General features: G+C 41.5%; 1 protein-coding gene across 1 annotated transcript in view; it reads right to left on the reverse strand.

The window, feature by feature from the left end:
• LOC150080057 (uncharacterized) overlaps positions 1-23,459 on the reverse strand; it is a 448,418-nt gene that overhangs the window by 125,295 nt on the left and 299,664 nt on the right. Inside the window, exon 3 of the mRNA XM_090381646.1 lies at positions 466-601. Within this exon, the coding sequence (XP_090237772.1) occupies positions 466-601 (136 nt within the window). The remainder of the gene's footprint in view (positions 1-465; positions 602-23,459) is intronic.

Consider the following 23,459-nt stretch of genomic DNA (forward strand, 5'->3'; position numbering starts at 1 on the left):
ATGTTTTTAAAAATATTAGTCTTGAAAGAACTTCATGACATTTTGGTCAACTGATATAAAAGATAATTTTATATTTCAAAGAGTCGCTGGAAGCCTTAAACGCCATTTGGGTATGAAAACAGGTAATATAAACAGATGTGCATGTTTAACTTTTTCTATTTATTTTTCTTCTGCATTACAAGAGCTTATCTTTGTTCAGTAATGTAATAAAAATAGTACATGCAATGATGTCAACAAAAATACCAAAAAACTACGGCCAAACACAAATCAGCAAGCTTACACAATTGAGTACCAGAAAAGTAACTGCATGACAAACACCTGGAGTCTCTCCTTGTATCTCGACTCCAGATGTTTATTATTTCGTGTATTTAAATTCCGGATCATCCCCTTCTGTATGGGCTCCCCCTGCACAGGATATTTACCTCTACATAGGTATATCGTTTAGTTATTCCAATGATTACTTGCCTAAGACAATCATTTCTCTCTCGGCTGCAACGGTCCGGAATAAAGGAGCATCGCCAGAAACCTCACATTTGTATTTTCCTTGAGCTAATGCTTGAATATTCTTGATAAAGACTGTCCCATTTGTTGAACGGGTCATCTAGAAGAAATAATAAAATTATAATTAAATGACCAGCAAAATTATAACAAACGACTCTGAAGAATGTGAAAGATTTTTCAGAAACTTTTTGTTTTCTTAGTATTTTATTATTATAATAACAGCTAATTATATCCTCTCTTAATCTAATTAGGATTTTTTAAATTAAATGGAAATTTATTAGTTAAACAGCTCTCTGGATACTATAAAGTCTTTAACGACTATGAGCTTACCCTTTATGTTATTTTAATCCCAATAGAGATTCGGTTACCGAGGTAGAGTGTCCCCTGCTAGATTAGATAATTTTTTATTACATGATTTTGATTATTTTCTCTTATCTTGAAGAAAATTCTTGTCTAAAATAGAGCAAATTAGCCAACTGAATGTGATATTAATGGTTTCACCATTTTTCGATAATTAATTATAATATAATTACAGAAACGGTACTTTTATTACTGAATGTACCTTTTAGTATACAATACTCAGAACTGTTAACCCACGTGTGATGTGGGTTAAGAATTCAAATCAAATGTGACACTTAAAAGTCTATTTCTCTGTTATTTAGTATTATAACTGATTGTGATCATGAATGATGAAGTTAAGTCTGGGATAAAAGGTAAAGTAATACAGACTAATAGAAGCAAATTTAAACTAATACTTTTCACGATTATCTGAAAGAACTAAACAATTGTACAAGTGAATTGGACAGTCTTACTCTTTTTCAAACAAAACATTTGAGCATCAGCAAAACTCTTAGAAATTGAAAGCTTATCTCTGTTGGGAGCAAGTCTCAAAATTAGTTTTTAGAGATTCTTAGAAGATAATGCATGATCTTCTAATGTTCAGGAAGTTGAACAACAGAACTCAAGGTCACTGAGGAAAACTGAAAGTAAAGAAAATGCATCTAAAGGTAAAGATTTGTTTAACTTGTCTAGTTCCGCATCACGTGGCCTTTAAAGTATTCTCACTTGGGAGCTAACATACCGACCACAGTTATTTGTCATCTTTGGAAGCATATCTGAAATCCTTGATTGATAATACTACCAGATATCTCCCCTCTTTCAATTTTAGTTGGATCACCAAAGCATCACTGAATTTAATCTTTCCTGTGAGCTTCATCTTGGTGGGTAGCACAGTTGGTATAATGGCCGTCTTCCAGACACCGGGTGGAAAAGACCTGAATTCGAATCCCATCAATATTCTCGTTCGAGCAGTGCTGACGTCCTACAACGTGCTCCTCCAATATCTGTAATATTTCAGTGCCACAGTAACCCTATGGCTTAAGTTTAATAGCTTCCGACGCGGATTTAAGTCACCAATCCAGATCTTTAAGTGATTCCGGACAGAAGATACAAGGTAAAAAGATATTTATGATTTTAATATTAGCTATATCAAAAGCCAACAGTGCTCTACGTGCCTTTTGTGTCCCGTCCCTTAATCATTAGCTTCTCTCAAGGTCGTCCGTGCGAGCTTCCCCTCACTGCGTGGGCTGTTTGTTTTGAAGCTGAAAGAACCCCCACTCTTCGTCCTTGGGAGTCCCGACCTAACAGAGTGAATTCCTTACTAGAATTATCAACCATTCACTAACTAACAGCCCTATTCGGCAACATGAAAAAAGTGGCAAAGCGCCTATCGGGCATAAACACCACAGTGATCCCACAATGCAACCACCGCGACATACCCGAAAGTAAGGGTAAGGCCGCCCAAGAAAACAAATCTTCCGATAGCCACGATTTTTCAAGGGCATCTCCCCGCAAGAGCGAAGTCTCGGAATGCACAATCAATCGTATGAAACACACGAGAATGAGTCGCAAACTCAAATCTGTCCGCAGCGAAACCAAATCAAAACGCAAGATTGCAATAACCCCCCAACTCCTGAAAGAAAACAACTTGGATTGTAGTAGTCAAACCAAAAATATTAAAGCAGCACCGACAGCGAACAGCAGAACGTCAGCCACACCCAAACTACACAGCTTAATGACGATACGGAAAGAAATAACACTGCTAAAAACTCATGTAGCAAAGAAGGAAAAAGAATTCGCGGGACAGATTTTGAAGGTGCAGGAGGATGATTGGAAAAGAAAAACAATAGCAATCGAGGAAGCATCTACAAAATTGTGTGAAGTCCTCGGGACAATCGCTCGCACCCTTCAGGAAATAAGTGCTGAACGGTGTCTTTGCACTAATGACCGCTGCATAGTCACAAAACGGGATGCAGCCACGCAAACGACACCCCTTGAGTCTGCCGAACTGCTTACACAAAAAGAAAAGATGCACAATAAGAATCCCTTTAGGGTGGCTAAAGAAAATGAAAGCGCCCTTGAAACTCTTCTAATCAAATCAGATTACTGCAAGTTCCTTAAATCACTTGAGAATCGGGATCAGAAGAAGAAAAGCGACAAACGTCCACAGGAAGTAAACAAAACCACCGGTGTAGTGAACCACACTAATAAGTTGACTCTGTTTCACGAAAGAAATGATCATATTGTACCACACGACAGACATGACCAAGCTACTGAACCGAGAATCGCTGACCAGAGATGTGTTTCGAGAAGCAAGAGCCCCGCCCCATTTTCTCCCCCACTAGAAGGCAACCAAAGAATTCCAACAACATTAGTCAACAAGCGATTATCAAAGACTCACCCTAGTAAACAGACGCTCGCAGAGAAATATGACATCTCTGTCGCTTTGCCCAGAACCAAGATATTTGTCTCCCGGTTTGGACCCTCAACAAGCCCCGATTCCATAAAGAGAATGTTTCTTGTGGAACACAATGTCCGCATCGAAGTAAAACAGCTTAAAACTAGGCAAACTGGCTACGCCTCATTTCTAGTAAGATGTTCACCCACTGCCTACGAAAAAGTTCTGGATCCCGACTTCTGGCCTCCAGGCATACTTATCAGACCTTTCTCGGACGAAAAAAGGCCATCCCCTCAGCAATCCCTGCTTACTCGTCCTCTACAATAGCAATCATCTATTCCAAAAAACCTCCATACATGCCACACAATCAGGGTCTTCTCGCAAAATGTGCGCAGCATTGTTAACAAATTGGCCCCTCTGCAATCTCTCCTCCTGCTCGACGAATATGATTTCATCTGTATCCAGGAAACTTGGCTTAACCATGGAAGACAACTCACCCACTTGGCCACTCCTCACCATTACAAAAATGTTTGCAACGGCAGGGACCTCAAACGTGGAGGTGGCGTCTCCATCATTTACAAAGACATCCATCACCTTGTGTGTGCACAACTCAGCGACTCCCCTGCATTTGAAGCCATTTCTGCAATTTTTACAGTTAAAGAAGTGAGAACTCAAGTTGTAGCGGTATATTTACCTCCTGACCATAATCCCGACACAAGGGATGAGCTAACTACCTGGATTATAACCCACCTCAAGCCTCACATGCTCACCTTTGTTTTAGGAGATTTCAACATGCCTTCCCCAAGACACGAAGCTGCTTTGAAGGACGTCGTACGCTCCTTCTCATCTCTAGGCCTTAGACTAACCCATACGCAACCTACAAGACGACATCAAAACCTAGACCTCTTATTTCATAACCTTGACCATCTTACTCTCACAACGCCGATTTTTAAGTTTGCATCAGATCACCTCCCAATTTCCTTTGATAGTGAATGTCTATGTTCTCCCCGACAACTTGAACAGCATGACCATAAAGAATCCCAACTCAAGATCTTCTCATTAAAATATATGCAACCTCAAATCATCCTACAAAGACTAAAAGCTACAGACTGGAAAAAAATTGCTGCTAGCCATCCTGATCAAACGCTTACCAATTTAGCAAACTTGTTAAAAGACATCGCCTGTGAAGGGGCCTCCAAATCTGTACGCCTGTCTCCCAGGACCAAGAACTGGTTTACCAGCGACGCAAAACTCGCCTTCATCATGAAACAGAAACTATACAGGAAATGGCAAAAAACACGGGATCTAGCCGACTACCAACTCTATAAAAAACATCGGGCACGCTTCCTACGCATTCGGAGGAAGGCGCAGAATGACTGGATTGCACACAGAATGAAACTTGGGAAAAGAATCTTCACCAACAAGAATCAACAGTCCCCCATGTCCACTGACACCTTCCTTGCATGGGCTAACTCGCTCGCAACTAAGCCCCTATCTGCCCCAAACCCCTTTATTCGGGTTAATCCACCAGCTAACCAGACATCACTGGATAAAATAGCCATCACAAAGGAACGCCTTACTGAGGTCATCAACAGTCTTCCCAACAAGTCTACCACTGGCCCGGATGGATTCCCTATTTTCATGGTTAAACTGTGCAGTGTATATATCATTGATCTCTTGCTTGATGCATTCAATTCCGTCCTCGTAACAGGAGTTTACCCTGCTATCTGGAACACATATTATGTTTCTCCAGTTCCAAAAAAGTCTAACCCAAAATTGCCTAATGACTACAGACCAATTTCTGTAGGATGCACTTTTCTCAAAATCTTGGAAAGAGCCATACTTCCTGCTCTCATCCATCACATGTTCGGCCACAAACCTCCATACCTCCATAGTGTACTACCTGGACGTTCCACGATCACCAACCTCTTGGACACACTGTTCAGAATTGAAAGTACCTTAAGCAACAAAGAGCAACTGGATATTGTGTTTCTCGACATTAAGGCGGCCTTTGACAATCTGTCCACCCATGCATTATGTACCATACTGTGCAACTATTTCAAAATCTCTGGCAACATCTTAGTTCTCCTTAGGAAACTCCTTCAGTCCAGGATCCTATGGATCAGAAATCAAAACCATAATCACCACATTCTCTGCTCCAGAGGGCTCCCCCAAGGGGGCGTTCTCTCTGCCGCCCTCTTCGCCGCATCTTTAGAACCCTTCCTATCAAACCGTACTAATTTTACCACCTACGCAGATGATATTAAGTTCTTCGTCATCACAAAATGCCCCCAGTCTCTCCAGTCTATTACTGTGAGCTCCAACCGACAGCTACATGAACTGGAAAACTACCTTCATGCGATTGGGCTCTCCATTAATAAAGAGAAAACTGCACAACTCTCTATCACTAAGAAGAAAAATACCAACGAGGTGGACATCATTATTGCGAATTCTCCAGTTAAAAAAGTCACCCAACATAAAGATTTGGGTATCATCTGGGACAAAGACCTCACCTTCTTGCCTCACTTTAATGCCACTCGAACGAAAACATATTCGGCTTTATGGGCAGTAAAACAAGAGATCTCCAACTTCCATAACCCGGACCTTATCATCAAATACATTCTTCGTTGTATTTTCCCAATTCCATTATATGCCTCGACTATATGGTCCTCAGCACCCTCATCATACCAAGCCAGGTTCCTCTCCCTGGAATTCTGGATCTTGAAATGGCTAAATAGGGTTGCTGGGCTAACACCTACAATCTCAAAATCTGTTCTGGTCACCAATCTTAATACGCTTCCTTGGAGGTATCACATCATCTCTAGGAACCTTCTTACCCTCTCTCAGCTTCTATCCGGAAAACTGAAGTCACCCGATATTTGGGATATCATCGCCAGACCGTCCGACAGTAGAAGATGCCAGTCCAACACCTCCCCATACAGGTCGAAGCTGCGTAGCATGTCCTCCTTGGACAACATGTTTCCACACAACTCCTTCCAAATATTTAACAGATTAGCCATAGACGCTGAGAAACTTTGCAAGGACAGAACCTACAGATCTTCCATTCTTGCAGACATGTATGCCTTAGTCAAGCTCTAGGTGGACTCTCTGTGATACCGCAATATCCACGCTTCGATGTATCCGGATGCACTTTTATTTGTTGTAACTTTATGTTTTTGTACTTTTTGTAACTTTATGTTTTTGTATTTCTTATAACTTTATGTTTTTGTATCTTCACCAGTGGCTGTTTAAGGCCGTATATTGTATCTGGCTCTGTATGCAATGCATATGTCTGTATTTTATGTTTTTTTCTCTGTATATAACTCATGTCCTCTAGCTGCATAGCTATAAAAGGACAGTTCTTCGGAAATAAATTGATATTAATAATAATAATAATAATTATGGGGTGAGGAATATTTATGGACATTTTTCACAACGATGCTGAATTAGTTGTTCTCAGGCTAGAGTAGCATGGTTTTTTTCACGGAAACCGTGAGTTTTCGTCTAGCAACCAGGGACAAATCGACCTCAGAACACACGCAATTTAGAGACATACACTGGTGAGCAAAACGTAAGGACCAGCACTATTTCTAAAGGTTACAGCCACAAAATCTTTACTTAAGGTATTATTTACTGATGAGAGTAGATTCAGTCTCAGTAGCGATTCTGGACGTCAGCTAATCTGGCGAGAGGTTGGCACACGATATCACCCCGCAAACACCACTGAAAGGGATCGATATGGCGGTCGAGTTGTTCTCGTCTGGGGAGGCGTTATCAACCTTTGGACCCCACCCTACCAGAAGGTACGTTACAGGCAAAAACAGTGTACCTCAAAACGGCACTAGAAACTATATTTAAAGACTACCCCAATACAGTATCGAGTGGAGTTCGGTCCCATATCGTTACCATATTTAATAAATTAGAATCGTTACTGACAGAAACCTATCTCAACAGCGAGAAAGCGACGGCTAAACTTCAAGCCTACATGGAGTGTGGGGCAAACAAAATGCTACAGCGTGCGCCCACATACGCGGAAACGCTGAGGAAACAACCAAATACAACGGAAAATCCACAAATAAAATGCCAATCAGCCTCAAGGAAAACCCTGCTACCTACCCCCAACATTGTTGTCCTGACACCGCTTACCACAAATGATACCTCCAGCAAAAGTATCAAGACACAATTCATTCAGGAACTAGCTAATGATTTAAAGACAACAAGAATTAAAACAATAAGGAAAACCAGGAACCCGGGCATAGTCGTGGAGACCGAAACCAAAGAGGAAGCTACCGAAATAATAACCAACCCCAAGATAACTAACATAGGGTTAAAAGCGGAGGAACCAAAAAGGAAAGGACCCTCCATAAAAATCTATGGCCTGGATGCCAGTATGACACAAGAAAACCTAGCTTCAGAAATATACGCCAGGAACCTACAGAGATCCCTACCGGAAACCGACATCAAAGAGCAAATAATGCCTAGATTCGCCATAAAACCGGCGACAGGAAACACAAGGAACTGGGTTGTCGAGCTCAGTCCTGCAGCGTGGCAGATCCTAGCAAAACAAACGCGGATCTTCATCAACTGGAGCAGCCACAGATTCCACGAACATATAGTAGTTCCAAAATGTTACAGATGCTGCAAGTTTGGCCACACTACCCACACTTGCAGCCAAAACATCCCAACCTGTGGCCACTGCGCCGACAAAGGCCATGACTACAAGGACTGCCCAAAGAAAGATGAGGAACCAACATGTGCCAACTGTAAGAGTCAGAAGTTGGACGCTTCACACTCAGTTCGTGACAACAAATGTCCTATTTACGTCAAAAACAAGAGTTTAAACCAAGCCAGAATCAATTATGGCAGCACACCATAACCACTATAATACCACAAAAATCAAATTCATCCAACTGAATGCACAACGGGCAAGGGCCGTAGCTGACCAAGTCAGGCTCAAGGCCGATGAAATTAATGCAGATGTAATCATATTACAAGAACCGTATACCCACTCCAAACTAGTCAGAGGGTACTCCCTCAACTACAAACTAATACAAGCAGATGATACTACCCCGTGGGCTGCAATCCTAATTAGAAATCCCGACATCACTGCAACCAAAGTCTCCCACCTGTGCACGGACTGGGCGGCCTGCGCCCAAATTATCACCGAGCTAGGTGCCCTATACATAATCTCGCTATATTGCAGACCTGGTGAAGACATAACCACAGCCACCAGATACCTCCAACATGCTACCAACTTACTAAGAGGGGAAAGAATTATCATCGGAATGGATGCAAATTGTAGATCACCAGCCTGGCACAGCCATACCCCCGACAGGCAAGGTACTAGGAATGGCCAGAGACTGGAGGAATTTATTACGAGTTCATCTATCGTAGTCCTCAATAAACCAAACCAGCTGCCAACTTTTTGCAACCTCCGTTGGGAGGCTACAATAGATGTCTCTCTTGCCACTCGAAACATAGCAGGAAACATCACAGACTGGATGGTCCAGGATGCCTGGACCACTTCAGACCATAGGGCCCTGACATTCCAACTCAACAGGAACCTAAATCGACAACCGCCAGCAGAAAGAATGCCCCAACGCTATGCATTGCAAACTGCAAACTGGGACCTGTTCCAGAAAACCCTCACAGACAACAAAAACAGAAAGATGCAAGAAATCAACACAGCTGAGAACCCTGATGAACTCCAGAAGACCATCACCGAAATTATAACAGTGGCTGCAAACACCTCAATCAAACGGAGACGGCCCAAACCTGGTGCTGTACCTTGGTGGAACCAAGAACTTCAACAGCTTCGCAAGGACGTCCAGACCAAAAGGACAAACTTCCAAAAGGCAAGAAGAACTTGGCCTGAGCAGGAGGTGGACGCGCTCAGAAATCTGTATAGAGAAGCACGAAATGCTTATACCGCCCTCATAAGGAAAAATAAAAAGGAAACCTGGGAGAGACTAGTAGCAAACTCAGGGAACACTGACCCCTGGGGTGTTGTGTACAAGGTTGTCACAAAAAAGCTCCCCAGAGGTGAAGTGCTTACAACCACTGTCACGCCCCAAGGAGAAGAAACCTGTTCCTGGGAGGCATCAATAAACAATATATTAGATGTCACCTTTCATCCCCACAAAGACCCACAAACGGAGGAGCAGATCCAGACCTGTAGGGAAAATGATAAGTACGGAACAGATAATGCAGAACCGCGATTCACTACGGATGAGCTCATCCTGGCGGCTTCACGTATAGCAGCGAAAAAATGCCCAGGTCCAGACCTCTTGGAGCCGGAAATAATCAAAAAAGTCGTAGAAATGGAACCGGAACTCTTGCTCCAGCTCTTTAACCTATGCCTCACAGTGGGAGCATACCCGCAAGATTGGAAAATGGCCAATGTTAAACTAATAATTAAGAATCCAAACAAACCACCAGAACAGCCATCTTCCTACAGACCGATCACACTACTCACAGTACTAAGTAAACTTTTTGAAAGGCTACTGTTATCCAGAATAAATCACCACTACCAACAGGCAAACCTATCTTCACCAAATCAGTACGGATTCAAACCAGGTCGATCCACAGTAGATGCACTCCAAAGCCTAATTGCCCAAGCACAAGAATCTGAGAAAAAATATGTGCTGGCTATCTCAATTGATTTTGCCGGGGCGTTCGACACCCTATGGTGGCCGAGCGTCCTGGGTCGGCTCCAGGAGGCAGGGGTTCCTGGCAACCTCTTCAATGTGCTTAAAAGCTATCTCACCGACAGAGCAATCAAGATAAAAGCTCCCTACAAAGAAATAGAAAGAAAAATATATAGAGGGTGCCCACAGGGGGTCAGTACTTGGACCAACAATGTGGAACCTCCTGATGGACCAGTTTCTAAACAAGGATCTGGAAGGGGTCCGCTCACAAGCCTTCGCGGACGACCTCATCTTAACAATAGAAGCTAATTCCAGGGCACAACTGGAAATACTGGCAAACCGCGCTGTGCAAATTCTCCAAGACTGGGCCACACACCATTTACTACAAATCTCACCGACGAAGACCAACTCCATACTCTTAAAGGGAACACTGAACATCCACAGACCACCCCAAATTAAAATTGGCACTAGAACAATAAGGCTCAGCACAGAGCTCAAATATTTGGGCGTCATCTTGGATACCCGCTTATCCTTCAAACCGCACCTAAACTACGTAAGAAGAAAAATAAGAAACTGCACTGCCTTAATAAACAGAATTGTCCGAAGAGACTGGGGATTGAAACAGAGAACGATGATGTTTTATTATAAAGCAGCCTTCTTACCAATCGCAACATACGCAGCTGGTGCCTGGTACAAAAAGGCCAGCACAGCTGCAAACCTAAGAATACTTGATTCCATACATAGAATCATGCTACTCACTGCTACTCGTGCCTGCAGCACAGTGAGCACACACGCTCTGCAAGTCATCGCAGGAACCCTCCCCTTAGACCTAGAGGTGGTGAGAAGAGGCATCCTCCATGAGCTCGCTAAAGGCAATGCTTGTACACACCTTGACTTCAACGGAGATCCAGGAAATAACCGCTTTGCGGAAAAAAGAAGACTCCAGACCCACTTGCTGCAGGCGTGGCAGGCACGATGGGATGTCTCCATTAAAGGTCGGATAACAAATAAATTCTTTCCAAATATACATAGATTCCAACCTAAATTACCAACCTGGTACGCACCTGGTCTGTTTGTGACGTACCTACTCACAGGACATGGTGCCTTAAACGCCAAACTAACAACTCTGGGAATAATTGAAAATCCAAACTGCACTTGTGGCATTCCAGAAACTTGGTCGCATCTAATGTATGACTGCCACCAATACGACGACATCCGCTGCCAGCTGGTGACAAGACTAAAACATTCACCCAAGGATCAGGAGCAATTCATTCTGGACGATAAAGGACCATACATGGCATTCACCGAATTTGCACAGAAACTGTTTAACAGACGCCGAGCCACACTAGCCCAACAAGCAAATAACAACACAACTGGAAACTAAATGGGACAAGCCATTCCCACAACAAATTCAATACCTCCAATGAGAATAAAAGGACATGGCCTACAACTCTGCGACTGACTGAACCCTGAATCTGCAAAAGCCCACATGGACCTGAACAATGCAGCTTCACTGCCATCAAGACTCGTTGGGGACCAGAATCGAGCACCTGACTCGATTCCTTTCCAAACCTACCACGGCGCGGCGGAGACTCCTTGTGTCCCCTCGCCGAACCCCCTCCCCTTTCCTCACTGGTGAGGCATGGGCATGCCTCACTGACCAACTGGGGGCATCTTCTCTATCGCTCCCATATTTCTATCTTTACCCCCCAGTCTTCTGTCTCCCCTCCTACTCTATCTATATACAATGCGAACGCCCCACACACTAAATTTAGCAACACTCAAAATAATCTTCGCCCAGTCTCGGCCTATCCATCTATGTAATATCAAACCCCCCAGCGGTGTGTATAGGCATACAACATATGGTGTATGCAGACAAGTGAAATGAGTATATACATGTGCATATACATACATATTATGATTTTTTTTTTTTTTTTTTTTTTTTTTAAGGTCCTAGCCGCCGAAATCTCAGGAAACTAAGCGGCAGGACCTGCCAGAGTAACTAAGTCTACTGGGTTCCTGGTCTGCCTCCACGGGGCGAAGGTGGGGCAACGTTGGGCTCCAACAGGGGTCCAGCGGCTAAATGACCAGATGAACAACGGTACACGACATTACACATGTACAATACCCACACACTTTTAAATCTCTGGCATTCCCAGCAAATTGGTACACCCACAATGAAAGCAACGCGGAGATGGGGGAAACCCCTGGTGCCGCATGACATCAATATACCTTACACCTTACCTTACACCTTATCTTAAATGGACGTACACAACTATACTGGAAGGTGGTACTGTAACCGGTGCACATTACTGTACTAAGGTAATCCTTCCCCATGTCCGTCTGTTCCGACGTGCCATTGGCTCGAGTTCGTGTTTATGGATGCAGCTGTTGATATGCTTTTGGAAATAGTGGACATAGTGTTATTATTATGCAGTTCCCGTGGTTTCCCACAAATCTGCTTTAAGTACGCTGTTAACATAGCAAACCCAGTCAGTGTGGGTTATGTGTGAGTAGTGTGTTGTTTGTGTTCTTTGACTGGCCTCTTCGTTACTGGGAGGCGCGATCACCAGAAGGAGCCTCCCAGCATCCGTCCACTGGCACGTGGAGCCGGACCAGGGAGTAAAAGACATCTGGCGGGTCGTCCACACTCCTGCAGGAGCGAGAGTGGGGAGGGCCAAGGAAAGAGCAGAGACGAGACAGGAAAGTGGAAGACAGGCAAGATAGCGGGGGATGACAGAGCGTAGGCATCCTCCCAGGCGAAAAGGAGCAGAAAGAGTGCTAGGTACAGTTGTGGAAATCCTGGAGAAGGACTATGGGTAGGAAGAAGAGAACAGGTAAAGTTCAAATTAAAGAGTCCAGGATCGTCACAATGGAGAATCAGGGAGCGACGTCGGCAGGGCTGGCCTCAATTTTAAATTTCATGACTGGAAGTTTCCGGTGCTGGGTACAGTTGCTGTGTGGAGGAATTTATCCAGGAGTAGTGTTCGGGAGTTGCGAAAAGGAGCAGAAAGAGTGCTAGGTACAGTTGTGGAAATCCTGGAGAAGGACTATGGGTAGGAAGAAGAGAACAGGTAAAGTTCAAATTAAAGAGTCCAGGATCGTCACAATGGAGAATCAGGGAGCGACGTCGGCAGGGCTGGCCTCAATTTTAAATTTCATGACTGGAAGTTTCCGGTGCTGGGTACAGTTGCTGTGTGGAGGAATTTATCCAGGAGTAGTGTTCGGGAGTTGCAGGTGACGCCATCAACGACGAACTACCTCGTTGGCATAAGTGGTTACTGCACTGAAAGCATTGTTAGATTACAGTAACTTGGTGTCTGGCCGAAGTGATGTAGTGTGGAGGTCTAGGAGTAGTTGGATTCTTAGGTCTAAGGATGCTTTTGGAAAGTGAGGACATTGTTCATATGGATTGGCCTGCCGGTTTCCGCCGATCTAAATCCCATCGAACACGTATGGGACGTTCTGATTAGACGCCTAGTGGCACGTCCACACCCACCAGAAAATGTTCATGGCGCTGACAGATTTTGCACACCAGTGTATATATTTTTTGCACACCAGCGTATATATATACTTCACTGTTTTATTATAAAATAATAAAATGATATTTTATTATATCCAGAGAGCAATGAGAACTGCTGGCATTTTGTTTTTGACAAGAAACTGTTTAGCCAACATTTTTAACCTTCTCCAATGGGCTGTTCATCCATTTTTGCAACCTTTTAGCGAAATATAAAACTCTTTGCTTTCTGTCATTTTCACTACAATATTTCACATACTGCATTACTCATGAAATACATACAGAATGGTATACGACGAGAACTACTGCGATTTGCTTCATGATTACAACCTACCTGAACAAAATCGTATTTTTACCAGTAATGTTGTTGCGTGATCATGGTCAATTCATTTGGGTTGCACCTTCTGTGTTTGCTAGTCTTTGTTCAAAAAAATATAACATTAGCTGCGATTTATCTCTTACATTCGTCCCAGTCTATAAAATAAATGAGCAAATACATTTGAAAAAAAATATCATAAAACTCCCATGCTAAAGAAGTAAAATATTTTATGTTAATGAATTGATAAACCCTACACTATTATATCGCTTTGTCGATAAATTAATTTATTACCAAAATGATACAATTTAAAGGCCACCTCAATGCCAAACACTTAAACTATTTATGGTTGCGTTCCGGGAGCTCACCGTTTCCCGTTTTCTGGCCTGTTAATGTGGTCCGGTTGTGGAAGACTCTTCCCCAAGAAGTGTTCTTGGGGAAGAGTCTTCCACAATCTCCTCTTCCAAGTAAAATATTTTAGTAAACAGATTGTCCATCCTGAACTTCTTCGGCATTCAGTTTCAAGTTCTGGCTACTTCCTAATAACTACCGGGACACTTTCACTAATAACTTAGCATCGATGAAATCCGATATCAGCGAACTAACCTTTCTTCTTCTTCCATGCATGTTTCTTCTAATTCAATTCTCTTAAACAACCATCCTCTTTACGTACTTCCTGAAAGTCACAACCCACAAAGGTTTTTAATAATTATTGATGTATGAGATCACAATAAAAAGGAGAACTAATTTTCTGGGAAATTAACCAGCAGATCTATGAAAGTTGAAGGTACAGATCAAGTACGTGGAATTGTATCTTGGTCGTGCTAATCTAAAAATAATTTAAGAATAATAATATACAATTACGGTTATATTAAATGCTCTGGTTTCATTTAGAAATAGATTTGGCTGAAACATCTGCTTTTTATTTAATTTTCTCTCATTCTTATTATGCTGTGGTAAATGATAGTCTGCTAATAACGAATAGGATTAAATCCTAATAATGGAAGATGCTCAATGGGAGTTCTGAATTTCCGTTTACAATTATTTTTACGTATTCCCATAAGTAATAAAATATTCTAAGCACTCGAAATCGAGTTTGAGAAGTAGACTCACACTAAGTGAACTGTTTTTTTCCCTTATCGAGTGTCGAAATGTAGATTTTCTAACCTGAAGATTGTTATCTTTAAGCGTTTCATATTTTATAAGGCGAATGTGACAGACGAAATTATTATATTACCTGTTTATGGAAAGGATTACAAAAATGCCCCTTTTATACCCGCTAATGGCCCTTTTTCACGAAATACTGAACTATAAAGTTGACGGAATCTTATTTAGAAGATAAATGTCCCTTCCTGAATTTCCGCAGGCCGTGCAAAGCATGTAGCCATGCAGTGAAGATTACATCAAAGGGAACAGCTCTGTGGAAAATTCCTTGCCAGCCAGCGGAATGGATTTTCTGACTCCAATGATTTAAAACGCCATAAATAAGATGAGCTATTGAGATTCTTAAAGTTTTAAACGTTTCTTCTTTCTGATCTTTCCTCTGTCAATAGATCGGTTTTTATAGAAATAGTACATAATAAAAAGTTCTTATTTTTCACCGCTTTCTTCGAAGCGATAAAATATTTTCTAGTTATCTTTACTCAGTAAACATTGATACTTGGTCACCTCCGAAACGATCTGGCTGAAGGGGACATAAATATTAACTTCAAACCACTCCTGTGATCTGTGGTAGATAGACATATAGATAGAAAGACAATGGAAGAGGGCTGGAGAGAATAAAAACAGGAACGTGAAAAAAAGCCTTAAAGTTCCCTTAAATTATTCATTTAAGAAATCTTAGAATACCAACCACAGGAGGAATAAAATATAATATATAAAGCTCCAATAGAGTATAAAATTATATTCAAATAAAATCTAATATATACAGTTAAATTAAAATGTCAAAATACACACACAGTAGAAAAAAGTTTCTTCCCTTAAGAGTTAATGGAACTGCCAGAGAATTTGCATGTTAGTACATCGTAATTATATATGCAAATAACACATGGTCTCTTATTTTCTACTCGAAGCGAAAATAAACAGGATATACAATTATTAGGATGATCTGTATGATACATGTTATTTTTAGTTGCGAAGGAAGAAGATCGAATATTGGTGAGTTAATTCTTCAGAATGGTTTTTAAGTGCGTAGATGATGTGTACGTATATACAATTTTGAATGCGTTTGAAGGGCTGAATATTATGGTTCCTAGTGGGCGGATGTTCCTTGTGGCTTAACATTGGTGGTGTGGTTAATTCTCCAGGCTCACTTCAACTGACAGATTTGTCTTTCTAAGAAGGATTAAGGACATTAATTTATCCTTGGGATAGTCATTACTATGAACCACCGTTAGTAGACGAATAGAAGATGCAAGATTCTTCAATGCTTCGTCACAACATTTGAGTACAGTGACAGAACTGGTTGACATGAATAATGAAAGCAGATTGTCGTTAGTGATAAGTTCAGATCTGATTGGGTAGCGATAACAAAAGGATTAATGTGTGACGATTCTTCATGTATAATGTCAAGGTCCTAGAGATCTGAATGCTGCATCGTATTGCAAACGTCTAAACGAACTTAGGTACCCAGTTTGCAGAAAACGGCAAGCCGCACACAACGGGAACTCAAATGTCTATTAATAATCTCTGGTGAGAACCTCTTCGTCATCTTCTCTACAGCTCCAATCTCACCTCTTGCTATTTCAGTATCTTCGGTCCACGGTTAAAAGGTAGATTGGTTACGCAATTTTTTCTGATAATTCACCGATTGAAGATAATTTTCGCAAATGTTACAACAGCAATCGACATATTTTTCCGCAACGGATAAAGATATTTGATAAAGATACAAAAGAAACAGAAGATGTATATGCTTTTGGTGATTATATTGAAAAGTAAATGCTGTGGTCAAGTGAGTTCCTTACTTACTTTGAGACGTACCGATTCCCCATCATAAATACAATTGCCCTCCTGCGTAATTTTTTTGATATTAATACAGTACTAGTTTTTCAGATAGTGAAGGAAGAAAATAGAATATAACATTAAATATAAACTTTATAAAATACATAAAAGCACTTCGGCTTCAATGCTTTGCCATGTCAGGAGAAACTTAATGCTCTGAGGCTTTAGTGTATAATGCCTTTTGTCAAGATAAATATCTAGGCATCCAAGGAAGACAAACCTTTCTATCTTCTTCTTCTGAGTCAGATAACTTAACCACAGTGGGGGGGGGGAGCTCATAAAAGAATGAAAATGCAAAACGACAGATGAGGCTCGAGAAGAAAATTCGAGAAAGATTAAAAAAAAAAAAGAATTATGTTATCGTCCCCTAACCATAACTTATATTCGTATAAATCTATCATATCTGTACAAACCAAACAATAGAGTCACCCGGTAAGTTAATACATATACCCATATATGCATTGGACAGAAATTTTCTGAACAAAAAACTCAGTTACTGGGAAAAAAATCCTTGCTGTCTACGCCTGAGACCGATTAATTCGGCCACAGAGTGAAAAAAAAAAAAAAAAGACCCATTAAAGTTCCTCGCGTCATTGACGGGAATGGAACCCGGGCCTTTTTCACCTGCTGTGGGGAGGACTTTGGTGATGATACCAACGTTTTCAAGTGTGCGTTCAGGGGCCTTTTTGCATTTTGTGCAGGCTGAAAAGCTTGGAATAACTCATCTGGTTGGGGACCCTACTCCGCCTGATATCAGATATATACAACCTCGATTGAAAGGACTTTCTTTAGAAATTTCTCCAATCGTCTGGGGAACCGAACCCAGACCGCTCCAAAGAATGAAAAATACCGAAACTACTATACTCTTACGGAGAACTAGAGAAAAACAAGAATGATTGAAGAATTATTGAATAAAGGGAGGGAAAGAGGGAGAGCGTTCTAAACAAGCTGAATTCTAACACTAGTGAAAATCTTTCCAAAATACAGTCTAGTATTCCAAAAGAAGGTGATGATTTCAAGGTCTGAAATCTCTTTTTTGAAGTTATTCGTTTCAGTATTCTTGAAGCGATTAAAGCGACTTTAAATATATTTATAAAATATTAGTATTAGTACATAACCCCCAAATATGGTTATGAAAGTCTACCCATGGATGAGAACGTTCATAACCATGTGCATAATTTACGTGTTTCCTCTGGTCAGATTACCTATTTTGCAGGATGGAAACCAGAGTTTACAGGAAAACAAACCTTATAGTCCTTGCTTGAGACATACTAACTCAGCCATGGAGTGAAAAGGCCCATAAAAGTTCCTCGCGTCATTTACTGCATTCGAACCTGGGCCTTTTCCACCCGCTGTGTAGAAGTTGTGATCATAACCCTATGCTCCTATCCGTGATGAGCTATTAAGAATAAATATATATATAAAAAAGAACACTAAAATAAATGGATATATGTCATACAACCACTTAAGAAGCTGAGGGATAAATATAATGCAAGACATACGTCACGCCTTTAATAATTCGATATTTTTGGTTGAATGGCTTATGATGGAACATCCCACAATAAACGCAAGGCTATTCGGTTTAATATTTTACTGATGATTTATCAACGAACAAATTGCGCATGAATTTGGCCATTTTGACTTCTTTTGCAAGCGTCATCAGTTATTATTATTATTATAATTGCACCCTTGTGGCTCCAGCCGTGAAAATCTTCATTGAAATTATCCTCTTTTGGTATTTCGCCTTTTAGCTAAATCATTCCCTACTTAACCCTCAATAACCGGATTTTTAATAAGATTCGGGAAAAAAGGGTCATAAATATCAGCTTACACGAAGGATGTACTTAACATCAGTGGCTCATTTGTTTGATATTTATATTAGTTTTCTGGTAGAATGGGCAGCACAAGATGCAATGTGCCAACCCTTGCATTTGCGGGCCTTTAACACAGTTTTAATCTGCATTAATGGGCTGCGTCTTTGCGTGGTTAACTTAATAGTAAATGAGCTTCTAACCTTAGCTAGCTGAACAACTTAGGCAGATCCATCACCCGGACGAATGAGCAGTCATCAAAAAACGCCAACACACTTCGAATAAATTTGCAACGTGTATGGATATTTTGTACATGGACACTCCGAAACAAAAGTGGTAATGCACTGTGTGGTAAACAACACTGTGTTTTTAGAACAGCTATTTTTAGATATTATGGTCTTTTTATCGATATTATTTCGCATTGTGTTCTACTTAATCGGTTTCCCTCGCATGTTGTATGTACTGTTGTTCCAAAACACCATTTAATTTTGCTTGCTTACAGGAAAAACAATACAAGATATTTATTGACGCCTCAAGGATTTATACCCCTTGTGCACTGTTTCGAAATAGACCACCTCAAGAATATTAAGGTACCTATTCCATCCATTGCGCCCTACACATTTTATGTACACTAAGTGGCCACTTTATTACGTACACATATCCTTTTCACGAATTGGAGCATTCCTTTGGTACAGTACAATGCGATATAAACAGGCAGGCAGATACATAGGAATACCGCTGTCAGAATGGGTAAGACGAATGCTTTTGCGATTTGGAACATGACCTGGTAGTTGGCGCGAGACCTGCCACAGTGATCATTTCGGAAACTGTAATCCCGCTTGTGTATTCACGTGATTGTTTCGTGAATATCGAGATTGGCCCAGTAATCAAATAACATCGAGCCACTCTGTGGTCGGTTGTTGTTGTGTTTAGCGTTTTAAACGCATACCAACGTATAAAACGGTTTTGTTTGACGAAAACTCGAGTTTGCGGGAGAAAAAAGTCTTTTCCTTGATAGCGCGGGTGACATACACAGTAGTTCTTTTCCTTGATATAGCAGTTGGTACATAGAATGCGCCATTTACTTGGTAGCACGGCTCGTATACTCAGAGTCCTCCCCACATCGGATAGTGAGAGGACGCTGATCGTACCAGCTGTGCTACCAACGAGAACTCTGTGGTAGGAAAAATCTCGTTGGTGTGAAAACAGAGGCTGCCATTTAGACAGGGTAAGAGAACGACTAAAGTCTGTCGAATAACAATCCAGTGATAACGAAAGAGGCATTTCAGTATACACAGTTCCTTGTATATTGTCACAGATGAGGCTGTGCAGCTGACAGCTGGGTTCCACTATTATCAGAAAGAAACACCAAGATGGTACGGTTACAGTGTGCTTGGGAACATAAATTTTGGACAGTGGAGGACTAGAAGAACGATGCTTGGTCTGGAGATGGCCTAGAGATTTCTGCTGTTTAATGGAAGGACCAGATTATGGCGAAAACAGCATGCGTTTCTGGACCCAAATCAGGGAGTAATTAATCAATTTAAAGAGTTAAACATTCCAATATCAAGTCTCCTTGCATGTGCCTAGTTTTCGAGCACTGCAATTTTCGGAAGTGAAGTGTCGTGGTAAGGCACAAAGGGTACCTACCCTTTGTGCCCTTACCTGATCTGGGTGCTCTTCTCTCCACCCGTTCCAAAACATTTACATCATCCTTAACGTTAGGCTTACAGACCCGTACGCATTATTCAACATGGTGCCTAGCCATTGCTTTATACAGTGAGATAGTCACATCCATGTCTCTGTTGGAAAAACTGTATATCATTGACACAGCTCCACGAACTGTCCAAATTCACTTCCGGGTAGTGTGATGTCGAACAATGAAATAAATTGCTTCCCAAGGTAGTTGAGACCGACATCATCATATACTCTAAACTGTGGTGTTTCCTGAGCTACAACTCATCCGCACTATTTTCTGTTTTAACTTTAAGTTTTAACGCTATTGCACACTTAGTAACCCCCCACAGCCCAAGCCAGTTAGGACATTAGCATTAGCATTACTTGCGGCAAGCTTAGGCAGCATGGCGGGCAGAAGGCTAGGTGGGCAGAAGCAGCAGTGCGTACCACACGCTTCTTGATTAGGCCGGGTTTCGAGCCCGTGATCACCAAATACGGAGGATGCGGAAAGGTCAGGGAATGACCACCGCCTATCCCCAGAGCAATATGGCCTTAGTTGCTAATGCTCCTAAAAACCAAATAAACAAACAACCTTAGGCAGCATCAGCCAAGAAAAAAAAAAAACAGTCCCATTTCACTCATCCACAAACTATACATGCCTGTCCAGCTCAGCCTCAAATTTATTTAGTCTATCAACTTCCACAATAAAAGATGGAAGTCTGTTCCTGCAATCAACTACCCGCTAGCTAAAGGCAAATTTGTACAACTGTCTTTCCTCAATTTGAATGTATACCCCTCAGGTTCTTAATCTGAGCAAGAGGAAGAATCTCATCAGCATTGAGCTTGCTCACTCCGTTCAAGTCCTTATACACCTCAATCAGATCACATCGCACTCGCATGTGCCTAGTCTCCAAGAGCTGAAATTTGCAGAAATTTAGTATTTCGTGGTAAGAGCACCCCCTTTGTTCCCCTCACCAATCTTGTTGTCCTTCTTTGTACTCGTTCTAGCAACTCTACATCCTTCCTAAAATGAGGCCTGCAGACAGTTACACAATACTCAAGATGTGGCCTGATCGTTGCTTTATACAACGGGATAATCACCTCCTTGTCCCTGATAGCAAAGTTCCTATATATTATTGACAAGACACCATGATCTGCTCTGGCAGCCAGTCTGCACTGCTCAGTGAACTTCATATCTGACTGCATAATTTACCTCCAGGTCTTTTTCACTCTCCACTTCCCTGAATGTTGTACCACACAGTTGGTACGTCTCTTGGGTTATTGCTACCCACATGCAGTACTTTGCATTTGTCAATGTTAAATTTCATTTGCTACTTCTCAGACCATTTGGCCAACTTATCTAGATCCATGCACTAGCATACTGTCTTTACTTTCGTTAACAACCCCCAAACACTGTATCATTTGCAAACTTGGACATTAAATCTGATATACTTTCATCAATATAGTAGTAGTAGTAGCAGTAGTGGCATGTGATGCAAGAAAGCAAGTGTATGAGCTTATGCAGCATCAGCAAAAAAAAAAAAAAAAAAAAAAAGAAATTACAAAACAATCTCCTCTAAATGTTTGTCCAGTTCCTCCTTAAATTTATTTAACCTATCAACATCCACAACGACAATGCCCCCTTAGGTTCGAAATCTGAACAAGTGGAAGTATCCCAATAGAATTCAGCGTGCTCAACCTATTCAAGGCCTTATACACATCAATCAGATCACCTCGCAGGTGCATAGTCTCCAGCTGCTGAAATTTGCAGAATTTAAGCCTCTCATAATAAGAGGATCCCTTCATTCCCCTCACCAATATTGTTGCCCTTCTCTGTACACGGCCAAGCAAATCTACATCCTTCCTAAAATGAGGCCTCCAGACCTGCACGCAGTACTCAAGGCGTGGCCTGACCATTGCCTTATACATAGGGACAATCACCTCCTTTTCCCTTCTAGCAAAATTCCTATATATCATTGACAACACCCCATGACATGACCTGGCAGCCTGTCTGCATTGCTCAGAAAACTTCATATCTGACTGCACAATTACTCCCAGGTCTTTTTTATTTTCTACCACCTTAAGTGTAATACCGCACAGTTGGTACGTTCCTCTGTGGTATGTTGGTACGTTGCTTCTACCCATATGCAGTACTTTGCATTTTTCAATGTTAAACTTCAGTTGCCACTTCTCAGCCCATCTTCCCAAATTTTCTAGATCCTGTTGCAGTGCCGACCGAGCTAGCCGGGTGGGTAAAGTGCCTGCCTGGCAACCCAAAGGTCGCGGGTTCGATTCCCGCCTCAGGCTTGGATCAAAGTACTGCAAAAACCTTGGGAGGTGCATTATGGCCACAGAAGCTTATGTGCCAACAACTACCAAAAAAAAAAAAAAAACCTGTTGCAGTAACACAGTGCCATTACTATCATTAACAACCCTGACAACCTTTGTATCACCTGCAAACTTCGATAATTAGCCTGATATACCTTCATCAATATCAGTGATGAAAGTATATCAGATAAATATACAAAAACAACAGTGCAGCCAACACCGAACCCTGTGGGACTCCACTAATAACATTAGTCCACGAAGAGCAGCACCCATTGATTACCACCCACTGTTTTCACCCGCTCAAGCATCCTTTTATCCATTGTAGTAACTTACCCTTAATACCATTCTGCTCCAATTTGTACAGTAGTCTTCCATGCGCAACCGTGTCAAAATCTTTCCTGAAATCCAAGCATATGATATCAAAATTATTTTTTGCATCCAGTTCCTTTGTAACCACATCATAATATCCTATCAAATTTTTCAGACAAGACTTTCCCTTAACAAACCCATGCTGTGTCTGAATTATTGCTGCAGTCTTGTCTAGATGATCCTGCAATGCATCTTTAACCAGTGGCTCCATTAGTTTACTCGGAACAGAAGTTAAACTAACTGGTCTGTAATTATTCGTCTCACCCTTCGATCCTCCTTTGTGAATTGGGGATACATTTGCACATCTCCAATCCGTGGGGACCTCCTTTGAGTCCAAGGATGCTCTCATAATTATGTTTAAGGGTTTGCTTACTTCCTTTTTCGCCTCCTTTAATATAACTGGATAGATCCCAGGTGCCTTTCTTATGTTTAACCTCAACCATTTCTGCTCCACTTTGTTCTCAGTTATTACAAAATCATTAAGCACCCTGTTACAATTTGATAACCTTCTGCCATTTTCAAATTGTAATAATTCCTCACGTGTGAATGTAGA

Source organism: Mastigoproctus giganteus, chromosome 9, assembly GCF_048544385.1.
Source record: "Mastigoproctus giganteus isolate SK-2022 chromosome 9, ASM4854438v1, whole genome shotgun sequence".
NCBI classification, from domain to species: domain Eukaryota; kingdom Metazoa; phylum Arthropoda; class Arachnida; order Uropygi; family Thelyphonidae; genus Mastigoproctus; species Mastigoproctus giganteus.